This window comes from Ursus arctos, unplaced genomic scaffold, assembly GCF_023065955.2.
Source record: "Ursus arctos isolate Adak ecotype North America unplaced genomic scaffold, UrsArc2.0 scaffold_22, whole genome shotgun sequence".
NCBI lineage: Eukaryota > Metazoa > Chordata > Mammalia > Carnivora > Ursidae > Ursus > Ursus arctos.
This window is the reverse complement of record NW_026622897.1, coordinates 58476083-58490910: the sequence shown is the minus strand read 5'-3', so window position 1 is coordinate 58490910 and position 14828 is coordinate 58476083. Positions and strand designations below refer to the sequence as shown.

General features: G+C 34.8%; 1 protein-coding gene across 1 annotated transcript; it reads right to left on the bottom strand.

Annotated features, from left to right (window-relative positions):
- Nucleotides 1–7756: 7756 nt before the first annotated feature.
- Nucleotides 7757–8722, bottom strand: LOC113248241 (olfactory receptor 52N4-like). The gene has a single exon (XM_026489610.3). It carries the CDS (start codon nucleotides 8720–8722, stop codon nucleotides 7757–7759), a length of 966 nt encoding a protein of 321 aa, XP_026345395.1.
- Between the last annotated feature and the right edge of the window lie 6106 nt (nucleotides 8723–14828).

Here is a 14828-nt window from a genome sequence, read left to right as displayed (position 1 = left end):
CAAGGAGAATTAATATTTATGCGGTCAATTTAAATGTGGTCCTGGATGGTTCTTTCCTCAGTCAGGACAGTAGCCATCAAAGCCTGATACCATGAGACTGATGATTAGGAGTCAGAAAGCTAAGAAAAGCTTCCGTATGAGTATGTATAGAAACCCAGAGGAGGGGTGCCTGGGTGGCACAGCGGTTAAGCGTCTGCCTTCGGCTCAGGGCGTGATCCCGGCGTGATGGGATCGAGCCCCACATCAGGCTCCTCCGCTATGAGCCTGCTTCTTCCTCTCCCACTCCCCCTGCTTGTGTTCCCTCTCTTGCTGGCTGTCTCTATCTCTGTCGAATAAATAAATAAAATCTTAAAAAAAAAAAAAGAAACCCAGAGGAGAGGGATGACTTTGATACAGCCAACTAAATCTTGGCCTTTGAAAATCTTCTAGAAGAATTGTAAAGATATGAAGCATCTAATAAAAGAAAATCGACAAAACAGTGGATATGATTCTAAAGAGTATCAGAACTAACATATTTTACTGTGTGTGTGTGTGTGTGTGTGTGTGTGTGTGTGTGTGTGTGTGTATATATATATATATATATATATATATATATATATATTTAAATTTCTTTTCTACATATTAGGGCATTTTGTCCCACCAAGTTTGGTAATATTTTCCAGGATCTAAGTTAATTTGGCCCAGAGTGCACCTCATGATTTCTATAGAGTCACTGGAGATTAGTATTCAGTTACACTTACCACAGACGGGTCCTTTTCTTCTATAGAAAGCATCCCCAAATCTCTGCAGAAGACGAAAAGACAGGCTGTGTCCCCAACTATGTCCTCACTGTGGGGGGGCCATACTTGGCATGTCTTACGTAGTGGACTTCAGGGGAACCAGAGATGGTGTACATGTATTGCAGATGGAGGTCAGGATTTTATGATCGGTGCAGAGAAACTCAAGGGCCTGCTTTGTGGAGAGAAAGCCAGTTCCCTAGAGCCATAAATCCCATCAGTCTGAAGTCAGTCAAATCCAACACTGTAATTATGGAAAAGTATTGAAATCACATCATTTAACTAACATCCTAATTTGGCCTTCATGGAGCTAAGCTTTTATTAAATACAGCATAAATGTATTTAAATGTCTACATTTTAGGATAGCTTTCTCTTTAAAGAAAGTCTTTTGGAAGTATTTTGTTTTTAAGGAAAAGCAGAATATAAAATCTCCCTATTTTTTTCTGTGTTAGAATAATTTTATTTTTTGAATCAAGTATAATGAACGTACCATGTTATATTAGTTGCAGATGTACAATATAATGATTCAACGATTCTATACATTTCTCGGGGCTCATCAAGATAAGTGTCCTCTCGATCCCTTTATCTATTTCATGCACCACCCACCCCCACCCCTGCTACCTCCGCTCTGGCAACTGCCAGTTTATTCTCTGTATTTAAGAGTCTGATTTTGTTTGTTTGTCCCTTGTTTTTTCTGTTCATTTGTTTTGTTTCTTAAATTATGCATATGAATGAAATAATATGGTGTTTGTCTTACTCTAACTGACTCATTTCACTTAATGTTATACCCTCTAGATTCATCCACGTTATTGCACAGGGCAAGATTTCAGGCTTTTATGTGGCTGGGGAAGATTCTATAATATTCCATATATATAAGGAATACCACATCTTCTTTATCCATTCATCTATCAATGGACACTTGGGCTGCTTCCATAATTTGGCTACTGCAAATAATACTGCAATAAATATAGGCGTGCATATATCTTTTTGAATTAGTGTTTTTGTTTTCTTTGGGTACATCCAAGTGGTGGAATTACTGAATCATATGGTCATTCTATTTTTAATTTAAGGAAACTCCATTCTGTTTTCCACAGCGGCTGAACCAATTTGCATTCTCAGCAACAAGACAGGAGGGCTTCTTTTTCTTTACATCCTCACCAACACTTGCTACTTCTTGTTCTTATTTTAGCCAATATGATAGGTATAAAGTGATACCTTATTGTGATTTTAATTTGCATTTTCCTGATGATAAGTGTTGTTGAGCATCTTTCATGTGTCTGTTATCAATCCATATGTCTTCTTTGGGAAAAATGTCTGTTCAGGTCCTCTGCCTAATTTTTTTTTTTAAGATTTTATTTATTTATTCGACAGAGAGAGAGACAGCCAGCGAGAGAGGGAACACAAGCAGGGGGAGTGGGAGAGGAAGAAGCAGGCTCATAGCAGAGGAGCCTGATGTGGGGCTCGATCCCAGAACGCCGGGACCACGCCCCGAGCCGAAGGCAGACGCTTAACTGCTGTGCCACCCAGGCGCCCCTCTGCCTAATTTTTAATAGAATTATTTGTGGTTTTGGTGTTGAGTTGTGTAGGTTCTTTACGTATTTTGGATATTAATCTATCATCAGACACATCATTTGCAAATGTCTTCCCCTATTCAGTAAGTTGCCTCTTTGTTTTGTTGATGGTTTCCTTTGATGTGCAAAAGCTTTTTATTTTGGTGCAGGATCCAACAGTCTCTCCCTATGTTTTTAAAGTTTTGTATAGACAGAAAACGCAGACAGATTTTTCTCTCAATTTGTGTCTCTAGGACTTGTCCAATTTTGAGTAAGAGAAAGCACTCTGAAAATAACTGGGTTGGTGAGCCCTAGATATCAAATACTACTAAGGGACTGATGGACCACCGGAGAAGAGAGACTGGGAGCTCTTGCATTGTGTTGTACTTGGCTTACATAGTCTGAATACCGCTACATCAAGGGAGAGAAGACTATACGCTTAGTTCTCTGCCAGGCTGTACTCTAGAAGTAGTCTTCAGGAAGAGTTAAATCAACTCAGTCTTATCCTACAACACACCTCACACAAACATATACACATCAGAAAAACACACAATTTTATAATATTCCATATCAACACATATGCATGTTTTAATGGCATAGGGTGTCCACAACATGCCTTCTCAAGCTAAGAGTTCAATTTTTGAAACTAATAAATATATAAGTTCTTGAGAAGAATGCCCCATTTTAGAGGAGGGTCTACACATATACCAAAGGGTGAGAAGAGAGAAAGAAGAAGGAAGATAATATTTTCTGTAAATTTTGCCTGCTTCTTACAATCAAAGTCATAAGCACAGTTCCATTTCTACCCCTTTTCACCAGACTGCCTGCTAGGGTGGAAGAGATCCCTTCTCCTCCCACTATTGCCCCAGTTGTGCTCCTGGTCTCAGACACTTATTTTATTATTATTATTATTTGGCCTTTATGGTCTGTATTTCAATTTCTAGTGCTTCCTCCCTCAGACATTTAAACATGTTTAATTCTCAATCATTTTAAGAAGAAACTACTCTAATACTCTATTTGCTTCACAGATGAGATTTTCATAGGTGTTGTGGTTTACTTTTCTTCTCTTCCTACTTATTGTTAATTCTATTGTAATATGGCTTCTTGTCATTAAACCCCCTTACTAATGAAATCTTTGTAGAGACCCCAGTGAATGTTCTGTCTATATCTACACTCTTAGATCTATAAATTTGTACAGACCTCTGTCTAATATACTGGCCTTGGCTCTATGACTTGCTTTGGTCAATGGAGCAGTACCAAACTTCATACAATTATAGGCTTGCAAAAATACATGTACTTCCCACCTCCTGACCAGTAACACCCTGTGAACAAGCTTGGGCTTTCCAGCTTGAAAGGATGCGTGGCCTATGTAGTAGAAATGAGTATTCTCAAATGAGTCTGTCCTCCAGTCAGCCGCAAGTCAACCAGCCAGCTGACTGCTGGATACGTGAACAAGCCCAGCTAGGATCAGCAAAACAATTCTGACCTAAATTAACACAACTCCCAGGTGATTCCTAGGCCCATGAACAAAAATAATTATTTATTGTGTGCCTCTAAAGTTTTGTGGTTGCTTGTTATACAATTTTACTGTGGCAAACTATAACGGATTCAGTCCTTCATCAGAAAACACTAACTTCCTTTGTATTCACAGACATTATACACCAATAATTCTTTTCACATCTCTATTCATTCCTTTCAAGAACCTTGGATGGTCTTTTATTCTAATGTCCACTCTTTAAATACTATTGTTCTTCAAAATTTTCACTGAAACTCCTTTTCCTAAAGTCCCTTTGATAATTTCACCAATGCATTTATTTATTCATTCAACAAATATGTTTTGAATGTTGTGTGTGTATGCACATGCACGTGAACCATGCCTGTAGTTATTACACTGAGCAAGAAGAACAATGTTCTTGCTCTCAGGAACACTCTGGGTAGAGAGAAAAATCAATAAAGAAGCATATAAATAAGAATTTTTTTAACCTTGATGATATAGTAACGTGAGAAACCCCTTTACTGACACTGGACCTTAAATCGGACACACGTGAATAAAAAAGCCATAAATAATGTGATTAACAAGTACGAACAAAGAAGAGATACAGAACCCTACAACAAGCAAAGAAAAAACACACTTCTATTAATGAGACCACAAGATGTGTGCACACAAATCTATATTGGGTTCCAAAAAAATGTCTCAATCCCCTCAAAATTTACATCAATAAAATATGTTATCTGACTACAACAGAAGAAAACTAGAACTGAACAACAAGAAGGCAGTTTGGCCAGAATCTAAAATACATGTTACTGAATATCTGGTAGGGAAAAAAGGAAATTTCATAAAAACAAATTATACTTAAAGAACTTCATGATAAAATGTGGATGACATATGAAAACCTATAACCAAGTAAGTTTTCTTTTTTAGATTTCTAACCTCTATCAAAAAGTAAAGGACATATTAACAATAACAAAGTAGACATTTGATACAGAAGTACAGAGAAAGAGCAAGTGAATTAAGCCACAAAAAAAAAAAATAATTAGGACAAGGACAGAAATTAATGCAATCAGAACAGGAAGAAAACTACGAAAAATAAAGATTAATGAAAAAAAACTGACTCTAAAAATAGTATTAAGATAGACACATTTCTTAGAAATCTGATTAAGGGAAAGTAAATTATAAATGAGATGCAAATAAACCAAATTTGGACCCCCTAAAAGCACAAAAACTAAGTAGCATGCTATCAATTTCAAATACTTTTTACATTTTAAACAGTACATGCTAACATATTTGAAAACAAAGAGAACTAAAAAATTAAACAGGGCAAATTTAAAGAAATTAATATCATATTCAAACCCCTCCAATCCACTACATTCCCCCAAACAAGCAAATATGCTGTCAAAAACAACAGGCCCATATTGTTTCTGTTTACAGCAGAAGAGCAAATTTCTAGTGACAGATTTTTTTTTTTTTTTAAGAGAGAGAGAATCGTGAGGGGCTTGATCTCATGACCTCTCATGACCCTGAGATCAGGGATCATGTCCTGGTCTTAAATCAAGAGTTGGACACTTTAACAGACTGAGCCACCCAAATGCCCCAGATTAGTTTTTAATTATGCAAAGTATACCATAAAATGGTAAAATAGGTGAAGTTACACAACTCATTTTACAAAGTACTTATAATGTTAATTTCAAGAGCATGTGGTATAGAGGTAATTTAAAGAAACAAAATTATAGACGTAGTTTCTTCATGAATTTATTTACAAAAATTGTAAATAAGAGATTAGTTAACCAATAACAGTGTATTAAAACTAAATAATAAACAAGAACTGTTTAGCTCAGTGATACATAAGAAAAAAGAAACAAAGATCATATTATTACATTAATATTTGTAGAAATTATAGAAAATGATTTTATATGGTCCTATATGAATTTATAATAAAAACAGTAAAAAAGAAAACTTTCTGGCTTAATAAAAGGTACATACAAATACCCTAGCTTGTATCATACTCAACAGAGCCTCCATCCTACTAACATCAAGTGCTACTGACGAGTCATTTTCATATTGGCAAATAAGAATAGGGTATTTATCAAATTCAGTTAACTCAGTCATCTGGAAGACATTTCTTGTAGTGGAACATTTCATTTGTTCCCTGTGGTAATAAAATAAAAACTCTCTTCATATGAAAAAAAAAAAAGGAGCAAGAAAGATATCCAATGTCACCCCATAATACTAGCGGTTGTAAAGAGTGTTCAGCAAAAGTGGAGAAAAACATGAAATTTTTTGTGCTTCTGAAATAAAAAAATATATATATATATATTTCAAGATAGCAGGAATAAATTAATTAAATTCAATATATATGTATTTTTGAGAGGCAAACTAATATTTATTTGGGATCAAAGAATTGCAATTCATGGAGCACAGATTCAGGTAGAAACTCAAACAGTGTCCCTGCTTATAGAGTGAAGGCAAGGGTCTTTTATATGGGGAAAAAGAGAGGGACAATTGCATGAATTGAAGAACAGAAACAAAAAGTTTTCCCATGGATGTGAGCAAATTAAGCTATTCTCGTTTATACAGGTACAATATTTCTGAGAGGTAAAGTTAGATGAGATTGGAGAACGATCTATCCAATTTAACCTGGAAGGCAATGATGGAATTACCAAAACTAATTTCAAGGTGATGCGTAGGAAAGACAAACTACAGGGGGAGTGGTTTTGTCTGGAGAAGAGAAAGTGAATGTTGACAATTTTTTTATAGAAGTCTTGCTATGAGAAGTGAAAAGATGATGCATGGAGAGTAATTATATTTTGAGGGCTGGGGTGGATGTTTTGCAGGATTTTGTAATGGGAGCAATAGAGGAAACTTGACATAAAAGTTAATGAGTACACATAAATTGAATCAGGGAAAGAAATGTGTATTCCTGTTATTTGGATGGGGAGGAATTAGAGTAAATAATTGATTTTACTCCATATTTATTTGGCATTATTTCCATGAAATTAATGTAAAATTACAACTTTTTGGACTATTCTAATTATTAATTTGTCAGAGCCTCAATAATTAAAAACAAAGTAGATTTTATTTCATGAATTTCATTCTCAAATAGAAAGAAGACAAAATAAGTAATTGTTATTCTTCCCTATTCCTGTGTTTATAAAATAATGCATACTATTATCTTTCTTAATTTAGTTAACAGACTTTTCTACCTTTCCAGACTATGTGCTTTGAAGTCCATCTTGAAAAGGACTGCGTATCCCACCAGTCTGTAGGGAAGCAGTTTTGTTTGGGACAAGCTAGGAGAGATGTGGTGTGATGCCTGACTTATTTCCAAATTAGAAATTTAGAGGCTGAAACCTCATCAAGCCAATCACCTCATGGACATTTCATAGCTTCTCCATCAGGAAGACAACACTGAGAAAGTAGAGGAATTTTGGTAATGATGACAAAAATATAACAATTAATTTAAAATATAACAGATATAAGTAACATTATTGTTCAAACGGGAAATTCCAATCATCATTTGGAAATAAGACAAACCAACATCTGGTTGTAGATGATTGCCTTCCATCAGGCATCCATCAAATCTGATTTCACGTCCCTTGATTGTCCCATTATGCTTTTGTTTGTGAAAACCTGGTTAACGATGAGACCAGTCTTTCAGAGAGGAGATGAAATACTCACAGAAAAGGTTGTGGGGATGCCAGTGATACTGGGATTCTGAAGACACTTAGCGAGAGTGCACCACTCAACACCCTCCCTTTTTGGACAAAATGGGTACTCTCAGGAAGGCACTATTAGACTCTGACTAAACAGCCAACAGAAGTACCTCTTTCCTTCTATTTCCTCCTGTAGATTCTCTTCCCTTCTCTTCCCTTCCCTTTTTTTCCCCTTTGCTCCTTTTCTCCTTCACTTCTCTTCCCTTACAAATATCCCTTTCATGTGCTATGGGATTTGAGGTCCTTAGAACACAAAAGGATCTTTATGACACAGTCACGTATCTGCTTGGTTTTCACCCCATAGACAATAGGGTTCATAGTGGGAGGCAAGAGCAGATAAATATTGGCCACAATGATGTGGCAAGATGGAGGGATATTGTGACCCCCAAAGCGGTGGGAAAAGAAGCAGAAGAAGGCTGGACTGTAGGAGAAAACAATGGCACAGATGTGGGCAGTGCAGGTGCTGAAGGCCTTCTGTCGAGCATCTGCTGAAGAGAGGCTGACCACTGCCCGGAGGATCATGGTGTAGGAGATTGTGATGCACAGGATGTCAAAGCCCCCAATCAGGAGGGCAACCATCAGACCGTAGATAACATTGACCTTGATATTTCCACAGGATAACTTGGCTACAGACATGTGGTCACAGTAGGTGTGGTATAGTATATTCCCTCTACAGTAGGGTAGTCTCTTGATGATGAAAGTCAAGGGAGTGACGAGCAACACCACTCTCAGAAAAGTAGCAAGCCCAACCTTTGCAATGACAGGATTGGTGAGGATAGTAGAGTAGCGCAGCGGGTAGCAAATGGCCACATAGCGGTCTAGGGCCATAAGCATGAGCACCCCAGATTCCATCCCTGTTGAGGTATAGATGAAGAACATCTGGACCAGGCATTCATTAAAGCTAATTTCCTTAAGATGGAACCAGAAGATGCAGAGAGCTTTAGGGATTGTAGTAGTGCACATGACAAGGTCAGTTAGGGAAAGCATGGCCAAGAAGTAGTACATGGACCTGTGCAAGGAGTCTTCACGGTAGATGAGATAGAGGAGCCCACAATTCCCTATCACAGCCACAGCATACATGGAGCAGAACGGGAAGGAAATCCACACGTGCATGTCCTCCAGTCCTGGGATCCCATTAAGGATAAATGAGACTGGGGTCAGGTCTGTTTGGTTCAGCATTAGCATGATCAGGCTATTATAATCATTAAACAGCTTATAGATATTTGTGTGTTTCTCGTTTTTTGTTTTCTGATCCTCCAGTATTAGGGGAAAAAATCTTTGAAAAAAGAAGAGAAATTTTAGCCATATTTTCTCTCCCTTTCTCCCTTTTTCTCTGTCAAGTATGCATTTTAATATCAAACAACAAGTATTTCAAACATGAGAAAATCTTTAAACAGTCCAAACCCAATATGTGTTGTTTGTTAATTCATTAATTTATTGATTCATTCAACAATACATATTTAGCACTCACTAGTTACCGGGTTCTAAGACATATTGTGTCTACACTATAGAAACAGAAAGAAATAGATTAAATTACTCCTAAATTTATAATGAAGGATAATTATATCTGCTATTTTTTTCTAATCATTTTTGATATTTCTAATAATATTTTTGTTAGAATATCGTGTTTAAATGTTAATTACTATGTACATCTCCCTTTAAATGTTCTCTTAAGGAAAATTTCACTGATCACTTCTCCAATGAAATAACAGATAAGGTGAGAAAGTTTTCATTGTTGCTATTACCCTTATTGGGTCATACTTATCCTATACTAAATACTGTTTTAAGAACCTTACAAATATTGACTTATTTAACCCTCACTACAAGCCCAGGAAGTATTAATCGGCACCTTTCTAACTGAGTAAATTGAGGCACTATTTAGATGAGGCTTCTTCATATCTGGTTGCTGGCATATAATACCAAAACTGAGCCTTTCTCTGACCATTTTTTAAAAAACTATTTCTTCTAAATTTTGACATAAAAATGTGTGTTAGAAATAGTACTATAGGATAATAATGAAAATAAAAAATATCCAGCTCCATCTTTCCAACTGTTGAAGTCCACCTTCCCAGAGTTGGTCACAATTACTTATTAGGTCTCTACTAGCGTTGACCTTTGTATTTCTAAATAATTTGTCTAGCCTGCTTTTTCTTCCTATTTCCCTTGAAATTGTTTTTGTTAAAATTATTATTTCATGTTTAATTTATATTATAATATAGGTGTTATCTCTTGCTAAGTCACATGATCTGATGACTATTATTTTCTTTTCTATTCACCTACTCTTTGTATATCTATTTGCAGATCTGATTTTTTTCATTCTGTGTTTCCAGGACAGCATGGAAAACACTTTTTTGAGAATAGCAGTGTCTGAATATGGTTTAGTCTATTAATCATTTGGCTGGATTTAAAATTCTAGATTACCAAAAGCGTTTTTGTATTGATCTCCTAGCTTCTAGTGAGATATTAAGAGGACCATTCCATTCCAGTTTCTGATCCTTTGTACATGAATTATTTAGCACTGGCATTTTTTCATTTGTGTTGTTTTTGACCCTGAACTATTTAAGAACATTTAAAATTTTTGTGTTTTGAAATTTAATGGCAATGATAGAAGGGTATGTGTGCTTGTGCATGTATAATTGTAAAGGCATTTATGGGATTTCTGACACTGGAAATCTAACACCTTTGACTTTGAAAATTTACTTAACTTCTAATTATTTATTCCCAACATTTTTCTTGTTATTTTTCTACATATTTTTTTAGTCAGATATTGGTTCTTCTGAAATTACTCTTTTTTTTTTTTGCAATTGAAGTTTTTTTAGGCTAAATCTATTTAATCCACTTTCTGAAAGTGTTCTGAAAGTGTTATATATCCCAAATATCTTGGCATTTTGTTGTTGTTGTTGTGTAATATTACAAATTTCCAGCATCTTATTTTTCTCTGAATAGTATGAATGTATGAAAATTATATATACAGATATTTATTCTACTTTTTGTATATTATTTCTATAACTTTGAAATTTTAATAATTTATTTTTATAGTTTATTTTTATCATTAATTTTGGAAGTGTATCTCAACTGTCTGATAATCTTTGACTTAATTTATACTTAATAGTCTTTAGAAAGCTGATTTGAAACTCCAAGTGATGATTGAGTCTCAGCAATGGATAATATTTACTTTGAATCCTCTGTAGGACCTCTTTGCTTCACTGTTGACATCCTTAGTTGTCATTGTTTATAGGTCTTTTCTCAGGGACTTGCAATTTTTCCAAAAGAATCCACCAATCTACTTCCGGGAGTGAAAATTTACTTGGCTGCCAGGGTTCTTGGAGTTGAGTAGAAGGACACTGCAGGTCTCACACTTAAATATGAATATTGGATTAAACCTTCACATATTTTATGATACCTCATCCTTGGCCTTTGTCACACTTGACATATAAGCTTTCATAGGACTTGTTAGTTTCTTCTGAGAATAAACTTCCAGTCATCATAAGAAGATAGTTAACATTGTTTAGGAAAGTGGATGAATCAGAGATATCGAGTTGTTCCTTATTCCATTTTTCTTCTTATTCCATTTTTCTTCTACCTGCATCCCTGTTTATCTTTATGTATTCACACTGAAGGATGAGATATTAGATACTACAAAAAGCAACTTCTTTTAGAAATAGCAAAACAACCTTGGATGAGTATGTTATTAAGAGTGCTCTTCAAAGACCTGTTTTCACATAATTATGAAATCTTGGTGTCACATAAGCGTAGATAGAAACCACAATTTAACAAAACCTTGGAGGAGATCAGGAAAATTTTCAAAGAGGAAAAGGCAAATTGTCTAAGACCAGAAGCATGATCCATTCTGTTGCTGTTTATTGCCATTACACTCGTATTTTTAGCTTTGTGATTTTCTATTTCTTTATCCTATTTCTGTCCCCCTTGTCCCACCAAATCTAGCTTCAATCATCAATTTCTTTAGGTTGATTCAACTCTCTTTTGGAGAGGATAGAGTGCCATCCTCTAAATCCTCTTAATATGATGTAATTAGAGAGGTGGCAGGCTTACAGGTAAGGAATAGAACTATTGATGGAATCAATTTCTTGTGCTGTTTTAATAGCATGTATTCTGAAAATTTATTTATATACTTGAATTATCTTCAATGTAATAACACTCTTATTATTTGTTCAGACTGTATTTATTTTCATATCTGAAATGTCTATCAAGACACCAGGAACATTTTAAATGTTAATAAATGTTTTTGAATGAAGCAAGAGAGAAATGAGTGAATGAATCAAATTCATACTTTAAGAGTTATTTCTCTGTACTCTAAATATTATTTCTTGGAAAGCATAAGAGGAAACACAAGACGAAACAAAACTATGATGCCTGCTTTATCAGTCACCAAAAAATATAAATTTCTAAAATTCTCCATTGGGGCACCTGGGTAATTCAGTTGGTTAGGCATCTGGCTTTTGGTTTTGGCTCAGGTCATGATCTCAGAGTCATGAGATCGAGCCCAGTGTCCAGCTCCATGCTCAGTGGGGTGTCTGCTTGAGATTCTTTCTTCCTCTCTCTCTACCCCCCCAACACTCTATGCTCTCTCAGTCTCTCAAATAAACAAATCTTTTAAAAAATTAAAAAATAAAATTCTCGATCAAAAAATAAAGAATATATATATTTTATTGTGTAATATATATTTACATATATTTTTATTGCATCTTGAGTCAAAGAGACTTTTCGAGAAACATTAGATTAAAAAATATGAAGTAGAACTATTTAATTTGAACCAATTTATACCAAATTATGGCAACTCTAGGCTTGACAAGAATGCTTCACAACCAAAATAACAGAAAACTCTGAAATTATTTTCCTCCATTTGTTACACAGCTGAAGGTTTAAAATTTGGGAATTCACTTAAATCATGTATCAGCTTATTAGCTAATCCTTGATTTCCTAGTTTCTATCATTGATGTGAACTTAAGCTAATATTTGCTAGGCTAACAGAAGCCCTGTAATTTGCATTACGGATGAAAGAAAAAATATGTTTTTATAATATAAGAATGCATTTCCTTGATTATCAAAACTGCCATCAAGTTTTTATCTAACAGGTGTATAAATTCTACTTTTTGTACAGCATTATGTTTTTCAGATTACTTTTACAGGTATTATTAAAAGTAACAAAAGCTGTACCGATTTTTATATATGTACATTTACATATATGTATATATAAACATGTATACACACACTATATATATAAAATATATAAACATGTTTTTATGTTTAAAACATAAACAAATAATATATATAAAATGTATATATATGTTTTACCTCGATTATTGTAGAAATAAGATAACCTTGGAAAAAAAAGATATAGATATATAGATATATATATATATATATATATATATATATATATATATATTAGTTTCAAGTTTCAAGGTTTTTAAAATCCCATTAAACATAAAGAATAATATTAGTTTCAGGAGTACAATTTAGTGATTCTTTATTTACATATAACACCCAGTGCTCATCACAAGTATCCTCCTTAAAACCCATCACCCATCCAGCCCATCCACTGCCCACGTCCCCTCCAACAACTCTCAGTTTGTTCTCTACAGTTTAGTCTGTTTTATGGTTTGCCTCTCTCTCTGTTGTTTCCCCGTGTTCATCAGTTTTGTTTCTTCAATTCTACATATGAATGAAACCATATGGTATTTGTCTTTCCCTGACTAACTTATTTCACTTATTTGACCAGTATATGCCAAATTCTCACACAAGTTCTTGAAAAATAGTATCACTACTTACTTATTCACCTCAATACATTTGAAGAGTTAACTCTTAATTTTATGTATCCATGCAGTAGAAGCAAGTAGAGAAATTAGGGAAAGCATAGAGACCCATAAACTGAAAATAAGAAATATGTCTCGGAGATCGTTTGTGCTCTGTATTTAAGAACGTGTTTCCTAAATATGAGATAAATATCATATTTATGCCCCTTGTGTTTCCTTTTTATAATTCTAGTGTCAATTGATAAAACTAGCTTTGTTGTTACACGTTACACTTACACATTTGCAAAACTCTTAAAGATTCACCAAGTCTATATCAAGTAAAATAGTATTAACCACAATTTAAGTTACTTCTCTGAAACAAATTTAAAATTATTTTCATACCTTACGATTTAATTTTTCTACAGGGAAAATGGACTCACATTATGCTATGCACGAGCAGGTTATACTGAAGTAGTAACATCAACACCAGAATATCACCACTTATAAAGTACATTTTTATGTCATCTGTTGTCTATTTTCATTCCCAAAACCTATAGATAATAAATTCATTTCCTCACTAGACTGTCCTTCACTTAAAACAAAAACCAAGTTTTTCTCTCAATATGATGGTGGATTCCTCCAAATAGGTTTTTCTATCTAGAATGGAAGAAATACAGTCACAAATAAATCTCACTAGGAATGAAGCAAGGACATTAGGTTCTTATTCTGAGAACAAGGGGAGGGCAGGTGAAAAGCAAGAGTATTCTGACCAGGACTGAGAAGTCTTCTTTAGCTCTCTGCCATTTCATCTTGTGATGGGGCTGACTCATACCTGAACAGGACTAGTGATTCCTATTTAGTTAGGAAGATAACATAGATATTCATAATCATGATGGTAAGTTACACTGAGTTGTGGTCTGAAAAATGGGAAAATAAACATTTTTCCAGGAAAACCCAATCCTTCACAACAGTTCTGCCTTCAAATGTGTGAATGGAATCAAACCTTTGTTTCTGGGAATATAATAATCAATTGTTATATATCTAAAGACTCTCTCCTCTTTATTTACTGCCTATAAAATTTTTTTAAAAAATCCTGTCTCTAGTCCCACTTTTTAAAAAGATTTTATTTATTTTTTTAGAGAGAGTGTGTGAGCAGGGGGAAGGACAGAAGGGGAGGGAAAGAGAGAATCTCAAGCAGACTCCATGCTGAGTGTAGAGGCCAAGGTGGGGGGGTGGGGGCTCAATCTCATGACCCAAGATCATGCCCTGAGCTGAAATCAAGAGTCATACCTCAACCGGTCCAGGTCACCCAGGCACCCCTCTACACCCATTTTTGTATGTCCTTTAATACCTTGGTTTCTGACAGCAAAACAATAAGCTGAACGCAATCTGTTCCAGGTGTTCAGAATGTTGGTCACAAAACATCACTATTCTACGATATATGTACATGTACAGCCCTTAACCTCTAAATCCTTTGATATCTGTACTATTGAATTAAACATTTAAAGAAACATTGTGTTTTTCTCAAGGGGGAA

Excerpts from the sequence above, each read along its gene's own strand:
- LOC113248241 (XM_026489610.3), bottom strand. The coding sequence starts at position 8,722 with ATGCTAATGCTGAACCAAACAGACCTGACCCCAGTCTCATTTATCCTT.